This window comes from Plectropomus leopardus, chromosome 23 (genome assembly GCF_026936395.1).
Source record: "Plectropomus leopardus strain MGB_pleo_1.0 chromosome 23, ASM2693639v1, whole genome shotgun sequence".
NCBI classification, from domain to species: domain Eukaryota; kingdom Metazoa; phylum Chordata; class Actinopteri; order Perciformes; family Serranidae; genus Plectropomus; species Plectropomus leopardus.
This window is the reverse complement of record NC_142198.1, coordinates 4,666,875-4,688,314: the sequence shown is the minus strand read 5'-3', so window position 1 is coordinate 4,688,314 and position 21,440 is coordinate 4,666,875. Positions and strand designations below refer to the sequence as shown.

The window sequence follows — 21,440 nt, the reverse complement described above, 5'->3', positions numbered from 1 at the left end:
AATTCATGGACAATCCCACATTGGGCCCATTTTCAGCCCATTTTCTATTTACATGGGCCCCACATACAAATGTTGACTTGGTTTGAATGTGTCAGAATTATACCAGTGTGAATGCTTTCTTCACCACAGGGTTAACTGCTGCCTTGGCCTGGGGCTAAGTGCATTGTGAAAAGCTCATATACCAAATCACAATGTCCATTTACAACAACGTTTGGGTAGAAAACCCCTTTGTCAAGAGTATTAAATCAAAAAGCATTGAGAAAACAATGCCTCAGTTGGTTCATTTTTTGCCACCTAAAAAAAGGCACAAAAAAAATCAATATCAGTTTAAGGGTATGCTTTATAAATAATATTTTTACAGCTTTACCTTGCCTTTTGGGAATTGAAGCTAATTTCTCCAAGCCACCAGACTCCATTGACAAAAAAAACAGTAATTTAACTTAGCAGAACACTGGTTTTGCTGGTATAACAGCCTCTATTGGTTAGCATGTTTGGTGAAGTAGAGTAAAAATTCAAAATTTCACACACTTACATCCATATAGATTTTTCTAAATGGATAAAATATGTTGCTGCAACCCCAATCACAGCAGTACATTTACTTGCTACTTACTACTTATGGCTTCTGTGTCGGCCAGTTTTGTTTATCAAAGATGATGCCACAGAAATATAAGCACTGCAAAAACATCCAACAGGTCGGACTACAGTATTTAAATATATACTTTAAAATGTTACAGTTACATCTGAAAATAACAGCAGATTTCAAAAAAAGTTTTCCAGTTTTAAATATCCTGCAAATCAGTTGCCATTTGTATAAGTGGAAGTAATTGTTGTTGTTGACGTCAACGTGATTCAGCGATTGTGCGGCATAAGTGGACCATGATAACAGCCATGTCGCGTTCTCTGCATTGTTATCAAATATTTTCTGTTTAGTATGGCCATATCTGAAAAATACAGTTTTTATAGCATTACTATTTTAATTAATGTAATGCTTACATGGCCCTTATTATTAAGTTAAGACCATCCACCAAGAGTAGGAGGAACAGGTGAACAGGGCCCATAGTATATCTTATATTTTGATCCGGCCCTGCCCAAGGCACTTTACTTTCTTAAATCAACTACAGCAAAAATGTCCACATGTATCTCAACAGAAAATTACCAAACAAACCAGTGTAAATCCCTCAATTAACCATAAAAGAATTTGTACCCCAAAGCTTGTGTTAGCACCAACATTTTACAAAAAAAAAACAAAAAAAACATGCAGTTTTATTTCAACCCATCAATACAAGCTGATACCCATACAAAGCCCTAAAAACAAGTGAAAATCCGGGCAAGTGAACAGGATGATCATTTCCCAAAATCACAGTAGTTCATAGTTGCGTAGTTTTGCGGTAGGCTCATTCAGGTCCCTGCACTTTCCAGCAGTACACATCAGGGGGCACTGTCTGCAACAAAAACAACCTGCACATGACACCATTCATCTGCTGCTCTTACCTGTTGGCTGCCAGTAAATCAAATATGCCACAGTCTCTATTTGTTTTGTACTTACAAAAGATAACATAAATCAAAACAGTCGCTGACAGTGTAATACATGTGTGAAGAACCAAATAATACTTCATATTTGCCACAAAAAAAAGGCAAAAGTGATATTTTTATATTTTCCCTTTGGCACAGTGGCTGTAACAGAGCCCAAAACATACAATTATACAAAATGTATCTACGATTATTCATCTACAGATAAATAATACATGTTTGGTTTTGCCGCAATATTAAAAATCACCAGTTCTTGTAATTTTTTTTTTTGAAAAGTCATTGTCTTGTCTTGGTTTTTTAAAAAAAACTAGCAGGCAGAGGAAAACATATAGATTGCCTCTATAGTCTCAAGTGAAAAAGTCGAGGCGCATAAAAGTAGCACATAATCGAGTACAAAAAAATTAAGTGAAATAAAAGTACATTTTACAAACATATGGCAGTTTTTCCAGCTTTCACACAACATATATACACCTTTTTAAATTTAGTGTGTCATTATAGGACACACCACGTATATTACTTAGATTTTGGAAGTGGCGCGCCCAGAAATTTTCAGAGGTGGCCACATGGGGCCACAAATCTTGGGGTGACACACCAAAACCACAAGCCATAACTGAATTTCAAGAATTCCATTATGCTGTTGTATGTAGGCTAATTGAAAGCTATGTTAATATGTAGAGTTAAGGAATTGTATACTTTTATACTTTGTCTTCTTATTTTACAGTTAATAACAGTAATTATCTGATGTGCAATGACTAATACCGATACAGTTAACATTTTGAGTTCCACAACAAACCTGTTTTAATGTTTATATATGTATTCATATGGTTTTTCCTTAAAATCACAAATACACAGTTTACGTTTGAGGGACACATTAGCCCCTTTTATAATACACTGTTCAAAATGGGAATGTAGTGCCGTTATGCCCCTTGATGGTCTGTATAAACAGTACGATCTCACAACAGGGGGGACAGTTTTTTTGCCTTAAAGCTGGCAACAGAGGTAGTAAAAAAGCCGATTAAAGGTTTGCTGCCGAGATTGGGTCGTTGGTGTAACGGGTGTGACGTTTTGATGACTTGTTATGCGTACCACCCATGGATGTATTATAGGAAGTCTGGATACAGCCATAGGGGCGGGGCCTCATTTATTCCTATGAGAGTTGCTCATTGGTGCATAAGGCAAAAAAAGAAGCTCTTTTTCCAGGTGTACCATCAGTATAAAAAATACCCATATATACTGGCCCACAGGACATGCGCGATAGAGATTTACAGCAGCTGAGTGCAGCAGACTGTGGCCGAGCAGGTAATGTCCGCCAGCAGAGTGACTGACTTCCAGTATAGCGTGTTGCTAGCTTGAATGAAAAAAAAAAACCCAGGTGGATGTGTTTATTTTAGACCCTCTACCCTTTACTGGCGAGATGCAGTGACCACAAAATACCATCTGGCTCCGTCCAAGCAGTACTCAAACATCGAGCCAAATCTAGTCGGCACAAAGTTTGAGAGAGACTAAATAATTTAGAGATATAGAAAAGACATAACCATTTTAACATTTTCACTGACCTCCATGCTGCTTTCTACTGTTTACTAATACATTTTCTAGCCTGTCCATGATATCGAATGCAACCATCTCTAATGCTAGTTAAACCAAAATTAATATTTACCTACAATAAAAAAAATTGGAGGGGGTTGGGGTTGGGGACAGGGGGCGGATTGCACACTGTGCTTTGACTGGAGTATGAAGTCTTTTCTGATCCAAAATGTCTAAGTGCTTAAGTCAAAGGCACGACAGTAACCCAATATGGAGGTAGGAATGTTGCAGGTGTGGCAATAGAGGAACAACGCAAGGGTTTTGGATCTGATGCCAAACTGTGTTGTGCAAGGAAACTTAACACATGCACCGTCACAAGTACAGATACTGAACACGACTCCAGTTCAGACTCTCAGTACAGAGTGTTGCAATCTACACTCCTGATGTATCCAACTTTCCCACAGGCTCCTCAGCTACTCCTGCATTTCCTGATATCCTACTGTACATGTCCTTGAGTGCTTTCGACACCCCCCCAACAAAAGGTATGTCAGCTGCATTCACCTGTTGGTTACAGCCGGGTAGAGCAGCAGATAGTGTATTGCGAAATAGGAGCAAAGAATATTGTCCGCTGTAGTAGCTGCACCGGAAACATCGTGACATTGTCTTTGTTTGTGTCAGAAATTCCGGGGAATAGAATGTTGTCACCGAACATCAGGCAGATATCAGATGTCCAGAAATGTCCAGTGGATGCTTTTGTACATGTGTCCTTGTATTCTATTGCACCATGTTCCCACAATAAAAAACGATGCAGTGTTGTAGTCATTGTTTTCTGAGCTTTGACCAAACTTTGTATCCGCATTCAGACTGTTTCCAGGACCAGAGCTGGTCAATCTTGCAGTTTAACGTTCTCTCCCAGCTCCTGCTAAACGATCTGGGCCTTGTGTATCAGGGAGGCATGGGGACTGACCACAGCAGGCCGCGGTTTGGGTCTGATTATGCCATTAGTCTGCTGAAAGCGTGCACTGTGAGCTTCGGACACTTGGGAGCTATTGGTCTCGCTGTCCTGGTCATCAGGATGCTCCTGACTTGCAGGACCCCCCAAACCTTCGTCTACCTCATCCTCATCATCTGTCCCCAGTGGGTAGGTGCAGCTTGTCGGAGCATGCTGTTGATTCTTAGTGACACTCCCCGGCCGTGAACCACCATCAGTTGGGATAATGGCGCTGCCGTTTAGCTGTCTTACAATCTCCGTGGACTGTACAACCGGGAAGGGCGATGGCGTGAGAGGAGGGTGGAAACGGGTTTCCTGCTGCAAGGACACAGAGCAGTCGCAGTTCTTAATTGCATCATCATTAGGTGAGTATGCGAAGGTTAAACTGGGTGAGGTGCATTCCACAATTTCATGGAATCAGGCTTTAACTTGCCCACAAACTGAAATGACACACTTACTAAAGAAATACTGCTGTTTCTCACATATGTTTCCACTCGGAGTCGGTTCTCCTCGTCTCTGTCCAGAAGCCTTTCTCTTCCCCTCCGCGAGTTGTTATGCAGGACTGGTCTGCCAAGATAGTCAAACGCCCCCCCTCCTCCCCGGCCTCCGGAGATAGTAGATCGACTGTCACGGCAGTGAGTCTGCTCCTGTCAGCGCAGGAAAAGACACTGATCAGTATTCACACATACACTGATGAGGCCACAGATTGTAATTTAAACTGAAGAGACTTTAGTTTTAGAGTAGTATTGATGTGAAGCAGGCCAAGTTATACTTTGCCCTTAAAACTTTGTTTACTTCTAATGCAGTTAAAGCTGGGTAAGCAATTTATCCCTTTAATACCTGGATCGAAATCAGTTTTCTTTCAGACCCCATTCACAAGCATTTAAACCTCTGAAATCTAATTTCTTTATAATGAAATGGGGGGGAAAGGGCAAGTTGGCAAGAAGTGTTATAAATTAAAAATTACTAAAATGTGACAAAAAACATCTGAATTAAATATTATTTAAAAAAAAAAACAGAAAAAAGGTGTAGAAAAGTATATTTATAACTCTTGTCTTAATTCCTGGACCCATGACAACAAAGTCAAAGAGTCTACAAATCAGTGGGTGACATCACAATGGTCTATATATTTATGGTTTCTTTGCTTTCCTCCCATTTTTGTTTCAAGAAATTAAAAAAATAAAAATAAAAACATACTCCAGAGACAAAAAAAAGAAGAAAATGAAACTAAAAGTTAACTAAAGTTAGTTAACAAACAAGAAAACAACCTGTAAAAAGTGCTATAATAATATAAAAATTTTGTCACATAATTTTAAATATGTTATTATTATAATAATAAATATAGTTTTTCCCTAGCTTTTTTTTTTCAATTTTCCTAGCTATTTTTCCCTTGTTTTTTTAAAAATAATGTTCTAATCTACCAACATCTTGCAGTGTGTGAAACATGTATTACCAAGTTCCACATTGCCTTTTTCCTGTGCTTTTGAAAGAAATCGCTTTGCTTGATTTTTCAAAGGTTTAAATACTTGTGACAAAAGGTCCTCCACAAACAAAAGGTCCCAAGAAAAAAGAAGAATAAAAGTAGCTCAAACGTCTTCAACAGTATGTGTTATTATGATAACCAGTAGCCTATCTTGAGATGCACTACATTCCGATTTGAAACGTTGACGCTCAGAACTAGATAGATATGAAGAATCACCCCGAGTGAAGACAGGCTGGTCCTTATGGTCCCCTCTACCCTCAGAGGGATGTTTTCCTCTGTCTGCAGTCAAAAGAAACACAGACCTGGATTAGATGTGGGACAGGAAAAACATTCTGTGCATCTAACATAATGCCCTTGCAATGTACTGATGGATGACAGACAAGATATTATCATCTGACTGCCACAGTATTAGGTATTCATCACAGCACAAAGAATAATCCTGTGATAAATGAAACATGTGGGACCTGCAGCCTAAGTCAGGTTGTGCACACACAGGAGAAAACATGATGCTACAGTGTATGAAAAGAAAAAATTCTGTCATAGTACCGCTCCTCTGGTATCTGTGCTGACAGAGTTCATTCTCCTGAAAGAAGCTTGCCTGGAAAGAGTGCTTATTTCCTCCCTGTGGGAAACATAAAAGAGAAAAAGATATTTAAATGACTGAAGAAATTGGCAGAGATCCACTGTAAATTATTTGGATCATTTTAAGTTTTAATGTTGCATATTTTTCAATTTCTTTTTCGTTTTCATGCATATTTTCTGCAGTTATTTGCAAATCTTGCACACAAAGTGATTTATCAAGTGAACTTGACACTTTTCGCTGCTCTGAATCTATTTAGCACACTCTATTGTTGTAACTGTCAGTGGTAACATGCTTAATAACCCTGATTTGCACTGTTCTTAGTTGTTCGTACTGGTTTAATCTTCCCTGTGGAGATTATCTTATATCATCTTTATAAGAAAACATCTCAACCTACTTCCTCTCAGTCAGCTCCCTCTCCAGCTTCTTGTTCTTGCGTCTGTGATGGCAAGTGACGCAGATGACAATGATGAGCATCAAGATGAGCAGCCCCCCAGCCACGGCCCCTACAATGATCATCAGCATGTTTTCCATCTGCTCCGGGAGAGTTTCTGGAAAGCAGAGAGTCCGTAGGTAAGATCAGGCAGATCTATTGCCAGTAGAGCAGTGTTTGTTATTTTTCTTGTCCAGTCAGACAGGTAGAAAGCAGCATGGAGGTCAGTGAAAATGTTACTGTGGTAACTTGTTTTTTAAATCTCTAACTTATATTCGTTTCTCTCAAACTTGGTGCAACTAAATTAGTAAGTCTTATTATCTGATGTTGACATTTCTGTCATATTTACCTGCCACGCCAACATTCACCTCCGCCTTCCCCACTCCTACGTCATTCTTCGCAACACACTGGTAGATGCCCCTGTCTGTCATGCTTAGGGGTCGCCCAAAAGCCAGTGTTCCATTAGGGTGGAGGATTACACCTTCTGGCAAAACTCCACCAATCCTAGCAAAAAGGACAAAAAAAAATTCAGTTTTGTGCATTTAGAGCAACACAAGCACCTCTTATTTTATAATGTCCATATCAGTGGTCATCCATATCTTTTTAAACGTTGCAGCATCTTCAAATGGGAATTTTTGCTCTATATTCAAAGAAAAACTTCAGTTAGGCCCATTTCACAACAAATTATCTTCAAAGTCTGGATGCTCATATTGATCTATGGATTCTTTTTTGCTTAAAGTTGCTCAACTTGCAAATATCATTTCATAAATTTATCTAATGCAGTCAATGTTCTCTGACTTTTCCAGAAATTTGCAACTTTATAAATTCACAGAATAACCATTTATTTAAACATTTTCACACATTTTACTTTAAACGTCCAATGTTGTAAAATCAAAAGTCTGATTTCCATGTTTTTATTCTTCTTCTTTTTATTATTATTATTATTATTATTATTATTATTATTATTATTATTATTATTATTATTATTATTATTATTATTATTATAAAGCAGGTATAGGCGCTATGTAAATACTGTGAAGTATGAAAACACTCAATTCAGCCAAATGCACACAGTCCGTAATAAGAAATTGTGCCGTTAAATGAGACATCTGGAATTTGGTGGAGTTGTGATGTTACAAGCAGAGATGCTGATAGCAAATATGTGGAAAACCTGCTTTTCTGTTTTTGACTTCATATGAGAAAACAGAAGCACAACAAAGAAGTTGTTGTAAGTTAACTTCTTAACTTTTTGGAGGACAGTCAATTTTGCATTACACAGCATTAATCAGAGAGAAAGGCTAAAAATCTACATTTATTTCCATTAAAATGTCTCTTTTTCAGTTCTGTGCCCATCAATAGTTTTTTTGAACCACCGTATATTTCCCGGCAGTGTGACTCAGTGAAAATGTTTCAGGAACAACGATGAGCAACACAGTCCAGGGTGTTGCCTCAGTGTTGTTGTTTTGACCACATTAGATTTAATCATTTAGAACAGACTTGACCTCAATGTCTGCCAACAACACATCCACTAAAAGAAACCGGAGATACAATTCACAGAGGCCACAGTTACCCCCGCCACTAGTTTAAAAGAGGAAATGTCTTTTTTTCTTTCATTTTTTTCACATATGCAGAGACGTAGACGTGCCTCTACGAGAACATCTAGCACAAATCCACACGTTCTACTTCCTCTTCCCCCCCAGCCCATCTGCCTCTACCTGCTCCCACCATCTCTCATCCCTTTCCCTTTTTTCTTCTCGTCCCCCCTATTCCTCCCTCCTTCGTGTGAAACTGCCTCATCTGTCTGCTCTCTGCACAAGCCGCAACACGACACTGTGACACCAGCTATTACTTCACCCGCTGCCTTTTATTGACAAAGCTAACAGGTTTGCCCACTGCTGCAGCCGCCACCACACACTTGTGTGTGTGTGTGTGTGTTCAGTTGAAATGTGTGAGAAGAGGTTGATACAAGAAATTTTGAACGCTGACTTAGTTTTGTGTATGTTTGTGTGTGTTAAATGCATTTGTCTGATGAATCTTACTCTCAAAAAACTAATTTACCACAATGCGTTCCTGTAACACCAACTAATATACTGTATGTATATCATCATCTGCTAAAAACAGATCAAATTAAAAGAAACCTCCCCAAAAATTTTCTTTACATTTTAGCAGTACCCATGTCCAATTTATGTAGATGGAATTTCTACCTCAGGGCCTAACTGTCACCACTCATAATTCCACGCGAGCCATTGTTTTTCCGTAGCTCATATATTTTTCAAGCCAAACTCTTGGCCACACCCTGAGAGCATATTAATGTGCCGAGGGAAATGGCTTAAAGATGACAACAGGTGACTCAAGCAGAAGAAGACGGATCTGAGTCAAACCCTCGTCTGGGGTTAAAAGCTGCACAGCGATGTGCCGCGTTTTCTTATATGACACATGCAACATGTGGTTGTGTTAGTTTCCACTGAGGCAGCAGAATCTGAGGCGACAATGCCAGGACTTGTTTGGTTAAGTCATGTGGAATGGGTGGAGGTTCACTACAACATCACTGCCAGCTCAGGATCAAACCGATCTACTTTAAATATTAAATCACTGAGTGCCATTGACGTATATATACGTCATTCAAAAGCCAACGCTTGCTTGCCATTGACATATATATACGTCAAAGTGTGTTTTCGGCGGCTGGCACAAGAAGGCGCTCTCACGCTCCCTGTGTGTCAAGTGGCCAGTTTCGCCAGCGGACGCTGGAAGAAACTCTTATGGATCTTCACTGTGTGTATCCTTGAGGTCAAACAAGTGTCGTAGTGCATTTTCCTAACATCTGCAGGGACAAATTTTTTTAAAAGTCCCCCTTCAGACAAGATTAGAAAAATTTTAAAAAATGCTATCTGGATGCCTCTAACCCACCACTGCTACTTGCAGAAAGTTTTGCTTTTGCTTTTTCACTTTTTTCAGTGCTTACACATCATTAAAATAAAGTGTGGACATAGGTTTGGCTATATAAGACTAGCGCAAGGTTGACAAGTGCAAGAGCAGTGTGTATCAAGATGGTTAGCATTAGCGTTGGCACTGGCGTTGGTATTGGCGTTGGCATCAGTCAGACCCAGGCCCAAAAAGGTGCGCCAGGCTTTGAAGCCTATTTTTGTAGTAGCCAAACAGTTGATTCACAACTTACGAGTCCATCAAGTGATGCCCTGAGGCCCCAAATCACTTTTCCCTCTTGACTTTCGTGGCAAAAATAGTCACCTATTAATCAGTGGATACATTTTTTGAGCTTTACAACACCCACAAAATGACTAATTTCGGTATCAGGGTCCAATCTATTAGGTCCAATAACATCTGGACAGCATAGAAGGGCTGCACGGTTGAAGTATTTCATCCACATAAAGTTAACACAGTGTCAAAGTCTGTTCACCCATCAATATGTGCTTTCCTCAATGGCTGCAATTGTTTTTTGTATTCGCAGCATACCTAATCTTGCTTGCCAGAGTACATTTCTCAGGTTTAGGAAAACGCAGATATCACCCCTCTCAAGTGACAAACTTTGCACATATTGAAGTCAGTATAGTCAAGGATGGACATTTAGGGCAAATAAATAAAGAAAAACACACATTTTTGAGTGGGGAGGGACTTTAAAAATATAAATTATGCATTGTTTCCATCCATATTTATTTGCTTGCAGTCTTTTTTACCCCCATTTGTGGGCGCATTGCTACATTTTTGAGCATTACTGCTTCCAACTCAGTGGAATACAAACAGAAGGCAGAAAAACATAAGCACGTTGGGTCTATATTTTCCATTCACTCTAATCAGCCAATTCCACACAAGTATTTGTAGGACTAATACAACTGCTCATGTCATGATAAGAAACTGGCAAACTTTTCTTTTGAAAATGAGCTACTGCTAAAAGATGAGGTCATTTTGCAAAACCAGTTATTGTTTATGTCAATATCTTGTGAAGGACATGCTTTTGTTGTATATTTTTACTTTGACATTAGACTTATGCCCATGACACTGACCTGAGTGTAACCTCATTGAACATCCCATTTGCACTCTCGACTGGTGTAACTGCTGCAAAATAATTGGTGTAATTGCGAGAAAAGCAACAGTTAACAGACACATCAGACTGTTAGTCACACGAGTACTAGACAGAGGCGGGTACCTGATCCAGGTGAAACTCTCTGGTTTGGGGTTTCCTCCACTCACACACCTCAGGGCAGCATTCTCCATTTTTTCAGACCAGTCGCCATTGTAGCCAGCCACCTCTGCATGTGGAGGGACTGGAAGAAAAAAATTATTTATCAGAGTTGCTCAGCTCAGGTACACGTGGGGAAAAGAAGACATTGTTTACAACTCCTTGTAGAACAAAAAAGGAAAGACAGACACCTTAAGTTTACTACTTAAGTGTGACACCTAAGGCTTATTTTCTCCTTATCTTAAAGATGTGAAGGCATTTACTGTAATGAGAGAGATATTACAGCAGTAAAATTCTGCCATGGAGACCGTTTGTCTGCTTGCCCTTGTATACTTTATACTTTGTATACTTTATACTAAAACCCCAAAATTAGTTAGCATTTCCACACATTGTGCAACTTGCCCCAGGATCTAAAGTTGTGAAGGCTGACCAGTCAAGCTTTTATGCAGCTGGTGAAGCTGGAAAATGACAACTTTCAGTGAATGCAACATTTTACAAGAAACCAAAAATAGTCCTTGTCCCCTGACAACATCCTGTAGAATGATGATGGATTAGATTTCACCATGAATTGTTTGAGGAAAGGGAATCTGATATAATAATGACATCTGGGGACAAATTAACTGAGTAATAGAGGAAAGTGAAAAGTGAAGTGCTTTGAGGTGATGTTGCAGCAATAAAAACAGGAAATAAAGCTCTAAAAGTGCTACCAGTGTGGAAACTTTTTTTGAATGCACTGTTTTGACCAAACTTTGACTTGTAATGTAAGACTGCCTCTGTTTAATGGGGATGCATACTCACAGTGCACCACCAGCTTGTTTGGGATCCTGCGGGGGCCCTTAAAAGTCGGATGCCACACCAGACAGTCCAGCTTCTTGCCGTTCATGCCCCTCAGGGGGTGCAGGGAGTAGTGTGAGGAGACAGCCCCATTGTCCAAAGAGCGATTGACAGACTGGCCGTTCAGGTCAGTGTCCCAGGTGAGGTGGGGAGGTGGCCGGGCTACAGAGCGACAGGAAGCAGCCTGCCGGTAGGACTGTCCCTCCACCAGGATCACAGGTTCCAAGGAGGAGATGGGAACAGCTGCAGGGAAGATTGTTACAGTGTTTGGTCAGAGTGAAGGTAATGATAAGTAAACACACTTAGGAGTAAGCACTGAATGCACGCATCGACTTAAAGAGGTCTGTAAACACATTTTCTCAATTAGCAACTAAGACAGATTGGTACATGAACATAGTTGTCTGTGTTTGTTTGTTTGTAGGTGGAGCTCTGTTAAAGTAACGTGATGTCAAGTATTTCCAGATAAGTATTAAATTAAGTGTTAAATATATTTAAAACAATAACAATTCAGTCTTAAAATTTTTGTATTGATATCATTTTAACTGGTCTATATACTACAGCATCATAAATAATTCCTAAATTCAGTTATGGCTTTTGATTTTAGTGTGCCTTCCCAAAATTTTCAGGGGCACCATCTACCCACCGCATGAAAAAATTCTGGGGGCGCCACTGTCAGTAGACTCAGAAATACTCATTCATTTTATAAAGTTATTAGAACTTATATGTGACAATCTTCCAGGACACTTAAGAGACAGAATAATATGTATAAATACTGTAAAAATTTTGGAAAACATATATTTTAAAATGTGTCTTCAAAAATACTGATCTGATTGGAAAATCTAAAGGATCATTATCGAGGATTATTGTCATTAATTTCTTGATAAAATTACATTTTGTTTCCTATGCTGGCAATTATAAAGAGAGTATCAAGTCAAGTTATTAATTTTTAAGAAACATGTTAAAAACTACAGACAAAGTAAGTTGTTGTTCCTATGTTGTTATTACTACTTTTATTATTCGTGACACCCATTGTACCTTAGAATATATGTGAATCAAGCTGTGCAATTTGACAAGCAAACTAAGAAACATTCATATCGATTCCCTTTGCGACCGGAAAGACTTTTGCAGTTACTGTCAGTTTTGATCCTTTGTGCAACATATAAGCACTCCTGTTTCTACAGCAACAATCTTGACAATTTTTTCTACTGAATAGCCACAAGGAAGGGACTCACTCCACACGGTGAGCGACATGTCTGACTCAAAGTTGCCGTTGGGGTAGGTGGTGATGCGGCACATATATGACCCCTCATCAGAGACCTCCGTGCTCATGATGACCAGAGATGAGTCCGTGGTTGGATCACTGCTTTTAAAGCGCACGCGGCTAGACCACGGCCCAAATGCTGCAGAGAAAGAGAGAGATTAAGGGTAGGAGTGAACTGAAAGAGCAAAGGATGTGACACAAAAAAATGAAGTCCAGCAAGTCAAAGAAGACCTCAAGCAGTTTTCTTTTGTCACTTTCAGTTCCCTATACAGGCGGGCACTCTGCTAGAAAATTACATTCTGGGTGTTTAGCTCCCTGTCTTTTTCTGGCATGTCACACTCACACTGGGTGTTATCTTCAATTCCCTAATCAGCACCGAAAGATATGAAACCAGAATTAACAGCAACCAGAATATTCGCTGATCAGAAGATCAGAATATTGGCGCCTGTGAAATAATCTTGTGATATTGCAGCAAAACTATCATTTTCTCACAGTTCATTTAAAACATTGAGGGAAGAAAAAAAAACATGTCAACTGACAAATCAACTTGTAATACCTCCAGAAATGTTGCTCGGTCAGGTAACATATGTAAAACTACTATGAGATATTCTCACTGTGAGGAAATGGAAAGTTATTCTTAAAAGTCCCAAATTATGCGCATTTTTGGGTTCAAACTTGTATTTTGGGTTTCTACAATAATATATTTACATGCTTGAATATAAAAAATATATAGTTCTCATACTGTCTACCTGATTATATCTTTCTTAATGGGTCTGAAATGCTCTGGTTTAGCACCTTGTCTCTTTAAGACCACCTTTGAGAAAGGCCAGTCTGCTCTAATTGGTCGTGTTTTTTGGGTCTTCTACATAATTGCATCTGGAAAAAGCCTGTAACCGCACTGTAATGGCACTGTTTACCTTTACATAGTGTACTTGTGACCTCACAACTTCACAAAGTCATGACAGCTTGTTTAAAGGCACAGTTTCTGAATACAGGCTGTGTGCATTTCTCTGTGATGTTAGTGCTTTGATACATTTGCCATGAGCATATAGCTGCTTTAAAATAAGAAGGCATGGAAATCAGATTTTTAAAATATTGGACCTTTAAAATAACCTTTAATGCTGCAGAGGCAACTAAAGCTAGGCCATGGTGCCAACTGACCTGTCTGTCCATCACTACGGTGTGCAGTGATGATCTGGTCCCTGTTGCCATCGGGCTTCTCCTTAAACCAGGTGATTTGCACCACAGTTTCATCAGTGGTGGCTTTGTAGCGACAGGGCAAGACGGTCTCCTCCTCTGCCAAGGACAGTATGGGTTTGTCTGGAGGGAGATCCAAAAAGTCTCCCTGTATCACTGTAACTAAAAGAGGAGAAGGGTCAATAAGTCATTATATCTACTTAACAAACGTAAGAGATGAAAATAGAAAGAGATACCAAGTCTGAAATCTGTCCTTTGAGAGATCCTCAAATGGCTCTGTTTTCACTTGGTTTTAAATATGTCTGGGGTAATTGGACACACATAGGACCTTAAAAAAAAGGAGGACTTTAAAGCCAATGAGGGGGGGCCTGGGGATGCTACCGCTGAAAATTCTGAGTTCTAGAGACTTTATTTTCAGCATTCTTGTGACTTTAAAGAATGAAATAATGAAAAGTATTCTGCAACAGTATTTTTATGTGAAATACTTTCAGGAAAGAATACAGAATAAATTGTCCTTCTGGGGTGAACATCCATGAAACTATATCTGTCAATAACTAATATTCACCAGCTTTTATTCTTTCTTTCATTCATTCATGCTATCGATATTAACAATATCAGCACCAACAATTTCTGCTGTGAAAAATGAAAAATGAAAGCTTCTAAGCACAATCAGACATGTTACAACAGGAATATGATCTGAAATTTGTGACAAGTTAACAACATCACTGATCAAGTTTACATGTTTCCCTGGCATTAGCATGTAGCTACATGTATGTGGGCAGCATACTTGCAGCTGGGGAATGACTTACAGAAAATAGCAGCACTTTTTACAATAACAAATCACCAATAAATGCTTCAAAACACAAGTGGACATGTTCAAGCTGGATTGTGACCCGAAATTGGAGAGAAAGACCATTAAAAAAAATAACAACAATAAAACCCTTAAAACACAACTGGACATGTTTCAGCAGGAATATGATCTTGTCTCAGGGAAATTTACAACAATGGCAACCAAGTTTACATTGTTTTCCGATGTGTGCATGTTTCTGCTGTTGACACTCCAGGATGGCACCACCATGATGTCAACAAATGCACATGGTGGTTATGTATACAAAATACAAGCAGACGGCAAACAAAACCGGGACGTCAACAAAAGCACATTCTGGCAGGTGGTTAGGTTTAGGTAAAAAGGCGTATAGTACGGTGTAGAAAAAACATGACATTCAGACAGGAAGTGAAAACAAGACTCCTTCATTAAAGTTCAGGGTTTGTTGGACCCATGCAACAGCCCTCCCACCTGCCCTATAGGGACTTTTGCACTCCTTATATTATGTTGTTGCCAGCAGCATTTCAACCCGCCATCCAGCAGCATATTATGCAGATGAGACAGCTGCCATCAAGCCGTCTGCCTGCATATAATAACAGCAAGAACTGTTCTGTTCTATCTCAGCTAACACTTTACAGCACGGTATCATGCAGACATGAAAGGTGGCATTTGGCACTGGGATTTTATTGGCAAAAGCACTACAAAAGTTATTGTATTTGATAACTTTGGAATGACTCTAAATTTTAATGTGCAATCCAGTGACACTGGGCTCAAAACTAAATCCCTACCAGCTCTCCCAGATCCCTGACAGCAACCTTTGATCTGCAACCTGAACCTGTAGTTATTTCAGTCCAATAGCTCTAGGAGAATGAGCAGGTAAGAGAATAATCCCAATTCCTAATTGTCATACTTTGAAGCCAAAGAACATTGCTCTTCTTGCTAATTTGACAACTGAAAAAGAGTTTAGATGCTAATATTTCAAAAGCATGTGCACTTCCAACCGAAGAATTCGGTCTATAGCCTTCCTACTTTATCTGTGCTGACCTTTCAAGTTCAAGGTATAGCCAGATCTTTTATCTGTCCTTTAAATATGAGGCTACAGCCAGCAGCCAGTTAGCTCAGCTTGACACAAAGGGACAAAAGTCTTTTAACATTGTGTTTCTTAAGGTTTCAGAGTTTCTGTAGACCTGTGTTTTCATTACAAATACAGGTAAACATCACTTAATGTATGAAAAATACAAATTCAGACTTCAAGCATTGAATTTTAAGGCAGAGGAGCAAAGATTGGGTTTAAACAGTCCATGCCAAATGAAGACAGACAAGAGGGAGGAGTGAGAAAACAAGCTGTCTGTGAGGAGAAGCACAAGAGAAGATATGTCGCTTAACTAGTTGTTCGAGATAAGCTTTCAAAGTAAACTTACAAAGGGGTTACCTCAGTGTCTGGACCGAGTGAGACGTTCAAGGCCTAAGGAAACATACAAGACATAAAATACACTGTGCAATGTGTCAAACCGCAGCGTTATAAACCGTGAGCACAAGCACCCATCTCTCTCGTTTAGCAGCTTTTTTCTGCTTCTGTTTGATGTAAGCAAACTACAGTGTGGCATATTATCTATCTGCTTTCCTTGAGCAATCTCATTAAGTACAGTTAGGGAATAAACATTCACGAGATGTTGATCCCTGCCACTTGCATTTAATGAATAACAAGAATTTACAAGAGTTTGCAGTGATAGTTGTCTTGACACCCTGTTTGAGAAAGTTCTGCTAATGCCATTGCCAAGTGTTCATGTTTGCTTATGCTACCTAAAAGCCTGGACAGGTGATTGATCATCACAGTATATTATTATATTGCTACCCTTGACATCTGGCTTCTATGCTGGTGATTGATTCTCTTTCAGAGAAAGTGATTTCCTGTTGCCAATAACACTGTTGAGACTGAAGAAAAACACCTGGCATGGAAGATAAATTTCAGCAGGTGGATTGCTCCCAAACACTCAATCAATTCACAGCATGACAGATCATGTGTGTGCATGAAAGCTGAAATACAATACAGCTGACATTTTCAATAATTACAACCACAATGGCTTAATCAGTTGAAATTGAGCCTCTTCAAGCATCTATCTTGATCACAATTCTCACAGTTTGCTGTTACAAACAATACAGTTATTGTGATGTAGACAGACATTGCATCTTGTTTTTACTGATCACCTACAGGATTTGTTTTCACAAGTCAATTCTCAGTTTCACCGTTGTATGATGAGTTTTAAAAGTAGGAACAGAAGAATTGCTACAAGAAAACCACACTGAGACTCTAAGGCCATTTTCATATTGTGCTTTGAATGAATGCTAAAGTTAGCATGCTGTTTTGTAGGTCTATTGTTTACCACATTTGCCATCTTAGTTTAGCCTGTTAGCATGCTAACCCTTTCTAATTAGCACTAAACACGTCCAGCTAAGGATGATGGGAATCATTAGTTCTGCAAATATTCGGTCAAATTTTTGACTGAAATCTTGACTGGATAAAGCCACTAGTTTAAAAAAACGAAGCAATTGTAAGAGTGATTGCAACATAACGTGACAACAATTACTTTTTTCTCCTGAACCTAACCTTCATAACTTCACTTGCTAACTTCAGTAACCTTACATTACGATACTTTACGTTAAGTAACTTAACAAAGCCATTCATAGGGCACTAATCTGTTACAGTCATAAAAACCACTGTACAAGAGGACATCGGAAAGAACCTCATGCCAATGCAAGATTAAATCATGGGTAACCAAAATCAGTAGGATTCATCCACTGGAGACAAGAAAGTGAAACAAAATGCCATGGCAATCCATCCGATAGTTGTGAAATCTTAGAATCTGTAGAGCTATGCTGCTAGCATGAATAGCAGAAATAGGAAGTCAAATTATGAGGCCAGAACATAAATGAACTAAAATAATTCTGACACTAACATGGCACTCAAAACAGTTGTGATAAGAATTTGGGACACGTGACTCTGAGCACCATACTGTCAGTCACATTGCACATGATCCAGTACACACTAATTTTCGTTGAAACATAATCAAACATTCCAGCCAATGTCAAACCTGGACCAGGTTCACATGGTTTGTCTGTTTGATAGTCTCGGTCTCACACTCCTACAGGTGATTCAGAACCCGATGTGGGAGAATCTGTTGAGATATGTCAGTGTGTTGGATGTGATTCATGCATTTACCAGCAGAACTGATGAGTGTACTCTGCATACAGGTGTGTTTTTCCATGAAAACATGTGTGTGTGTGTGTGTGTGTGCGTGTGTGCGTGTGTGTGTGTGTGTTAAGTTAAAGTGTGGAATCTGCCTCCCCTGCATAATTGAAATAACACACAGCCCATCCTGCTTTATGAAATGAAATTGAAAAAGCTTTTACTTTTACATGTCATTGTGTGACTGTGTGTAAGAGTCTTCATTTTGGCACTCTGCCTATCTGATAGGAAAATGGCTGAGACACTGCATTAAAATACATTGTGTTACACTGAAAAACAGTGAAATATGACATGTTAATATGTGCAAACAGGCTTGATTTCTTTCTGAAACATTGGAAGAAGGCAATGAGCAACAATAGAAGAAATTACCCAAAAACTTGCAAATAGAAAAAAAAGTGAAGGGTACAAGACACCTAAATAAAAATGTAAAAGAATTAAAATAAACAAATAAAAAAGGAAATAAAATAAATAATGAAAAAAGGAAAAGAGTTAAAAAACAAACAAACAAGGAAATGACCTGGGGAAAGTGCTTAAAAGTCTTAAATAATTTTGCAAAAGAAGTTTGAATATGTAATTGTTATTGTTATAAATATAGCTTTTCTCTTGCTTTTTTTTCCTTAGACATTTTTCCCAAGCTTTTGAAAATACATTTCTAATCTACTAATTTCTTGCAATTTATGGAACATTTCTCACCAGGTTTTTTTGTCATGTTTTTGACAGAAAATGCACCAATTTACTCAGGTTTCAAAGCTTTAAATACACATGAAAGGCAGCTAAAAGCAGCACAAGAAAAGAGATGTCACTCCAGGTTTCAAAGGGTTAAGCAGCACAAACGCACACACACAAACACACACACACACTAGGAGGGTCCATGCAGCTTCTCTGAATCAGACAGCAGGAGGGGGACCGATCAACAGCAACCTGTTCTTCCAGAAATATCAGACTAGTGCTTTTCTTTAACAGCACTGCTCCAGCTCGGTCTATCCTTACAAAAAGCAGCCAAGAATGAAAACTAAAAAAAAAAAAAAAACTAAGCAGCCAATAATTTCTGCATGACTTTGGACAGATATACATGTAAGGCCCTCTTACCACAGATCCAGAGGACACAGAGACACGGAGACAGTCCTTTCAGCTGAGGTGTCATTCTTCCCCGGCAGTTACCGCTAACTCTGCACAAGCTGGGACAATTTCAGCACTGAAACAAAGCTCATCAGTCCAGGTAAGGGGATCCTAAATGAAAGGAACGCATGAAGACCCTGAAGCGGACTCATGCCTCCATCCTTGATCCCTTACAAAGTCCAGTCCCCGGGCGGGAAACGTAAATGTTACAGCTGTATAAACTCAGTCCAAAGAGTCGAAAGAGTAAATCCTCTCAGGTTGGTTAGATGTTGTTTTGTCAAGCACCAGCCACCATGTTTGCCCTTTAGAAAAAAGAAGGCGCAGCTTTACCTGTTTGGGATACACCTGTTTGTGCTACACCTCTCCCTCTCTATCTCTCTCGCTCTAACACACACTAATCTACCCTCAGACACACACAGTTGCGCCAAAAACTCACCTTTCCGGTTTGGCTGACAAACATGACAGTTATATTCTCGCCTTTACTTGCTAAGAGGAGAGGCAGGTGAAAAAAAGCAAGGCGGTTTTAAACTGCGTCCTGATGACGCAGACTGGATAAGAATGGATTGCTATAGCAAGCTGGTGCCAAGACAAAAACAGTGCCTCCTCCCAAAGGAGAAAAACAGATTAATCCTTTCATTTAAAAGGGATAAAGACAAATATTTGTGAATATTAGCACCACACAGACACTATGAAGAATTTCTAATTCACGGAAATAAGCCAATCTACCCACTTTGGGTGCATCTAATCTCCAAATGAAATGTCATTGTCTAAACCACCTCATAAATCAATAGTGCATCATTATTCCTCCCCACATTATCGCAATCCTTCTCCTCTTTATTGGTACCATGTTCAACATGTTTAATCTGATGTGGGCCAAATGTGACAGATACAATCTTTCCAAAGTGACATAAATCTTCAGGAGCGTCATACAAAACTGTTAGCGTGGATAGATAACTGAGTGGGTGTAACAGGCACAGGGCCTTCACCTGCAAAATGTCACGCAAATTAACATGTGCCTACCAGGTAGAAACTCAAACTGATGACAAAGAGAAAATAAAAGAATAAAAAGAGATGCAAAGGAATGGCAAATAGACAGAAAATCACTGCAAAACTGTGCAAAACACATACAAGGTGAAGCAAAATGTCTACAAGGAGACATGAAACAACCACAGAGAGATGCAAAGAAAGCACAAAGAGGCATAAAATGACTGCAAAGAGACACAAAACAACCACAGACAGATACACTGAAACTGCAAAGAAATACAAGTTAATGACTGAAAGGAGCAAAACAATTACAAAGAGACACAAAACAACCAAAAACAACAAGAACAACAAAAAAAACTCAAAGAGGGGAAGAAATTACCACAGAGAGATGCAAATGAGCTGCAAAGAGACATAAAATAACTGAAAAAGGGGACAAATAAAACAAATAGAGACACAAAATGACTAAAAATTACACAAAAACTTCCTCAAAGAGGCAATAACAAACACAAAGACACACAAGATGCCCACAGAAGAATACAAAGGAACTGCAAAGAAAAACAAAAATGAGAGACACAAAATGCCAAAAGAAATGCAAAGATACACAGAATAACTACAAAAAGGGAAAAACAAAGAGACAAAAATTACCACAGAAAGATGCAAAGAAACTGCAAGGAGACAAAGTAACTGCAAAAAGGCCCAAAACGAGCACATAGAGGCATAAAATGTCTGCGAAGAGACACGAAACCACCACATAGAGATAGGCCTAAGCTGGAACTGCAAAGAGATACAAAATAACTGCTAAAAGGAGCAAAAGAAAAAAACAAAGAGACACAACAACCAAAGACAACCACAGGCGGATGCAGATGACAAAACCAGTATCAAAGGCACTAACGCTTACATAAACTTTAGCTAGCGTTAGCCTAAATGTTAACATTAGCTTGCTGCCCTGCAAAACAAACTGCTATCCCAACATTAGTTTAAACGTGCACTTTTGCAATCAAATTTCTCCACTAAGAACTTGGAAAAACCAAATAAAATTGTATACAGATATTTTATAACAATGCTTTTTAGTATTTTAATTATACTTAAATTATATTAAATTCTATTTGTATTAAATTAAACTGAGTGTTTTTCCTACCATATATATTTTAAACAGATTTTGTTACTAGATTAATTATTATTTGTATTTATTTTGTTTATTTGTTTATTGTATGAAGTTACTTTTATTGTCAAATG

The 21,440-nt window shown here is 38.9% G+C and overlaps 1 protein-coding gene across 2 annotated transcripts; it reads right to left on the bottom strand.

Annotated features, from left to right (window-relative positions):
- Positions 1-322: 322 nt before the first annotated feature.
- Positions 323-19,668, bottom strand: nectin4a (nectin cell adhesion molecule 4a). Of its 2 annotated transcripts, none has more exons than XM_088073917.1 (11): positions 19,191-19,668; positions 13,993-14,190; positions 12,803-12,970; positions 11,535-11,813; positions 10,704-10,821; positions 6,891-7,045; positions 6,506-6,659; positions 6,075-6,150; positions 5,745-5,807; positions 4,528-4,692; positions 323-4,363 (listed from the first exon to the last, which is right to left on the bottom strand). In XM_088073917.1, exons 1-11 carry the CDS (start codon positions 19,243-19,245, stop codon positions 3,977-3,979), a joined length of 1,818 nt encoding a protein of 605 aa, XP_087930043.1. In that variant the 5' UTR covers positions 19,246-19,668; the 3' UTR covers positions 323-3,976. The 2 variants fall into 2 exon arrangements, with proteins under 2 accessions (XP_087930043.1, XP_042367845.2); XM_042511911.2 differs by having other exon boundaries at positions 4,504-4,692; positions 19,191-19,667.
- Between the last annotated feature and the right edge of the window lie 1,772 nt (positions 19,669-21,440).

What these genes read in the sequence shown, in the direction of transcription:
- nectin4a (XM_042511911.2), bottom strand. Translation starts at nt 19,245, where the DNA reads ATGACACCTCAGCTGAAAGGACTGTCTCCGTGTCTCTGTGTCCTCTGG. An exon ending in CCGTAGTGATGGACAGACAG is followed by an intron (nt 12,971 to 13,992) that starts GTCAGTTGGCAC and finishes CTTTCTCTGCAG; the next exon opens with CATTTGGGCCGTGGTCTAGC. An exon ending in AAACAAGCTGGTGGTGCACT is followed by an intron (nt 10,822 to 11,534) that starts GTGAGTATGCAT and finishes TTTTTCTTCCAG; the next exon opens with TCCCTCCACATGCAGAGGTG.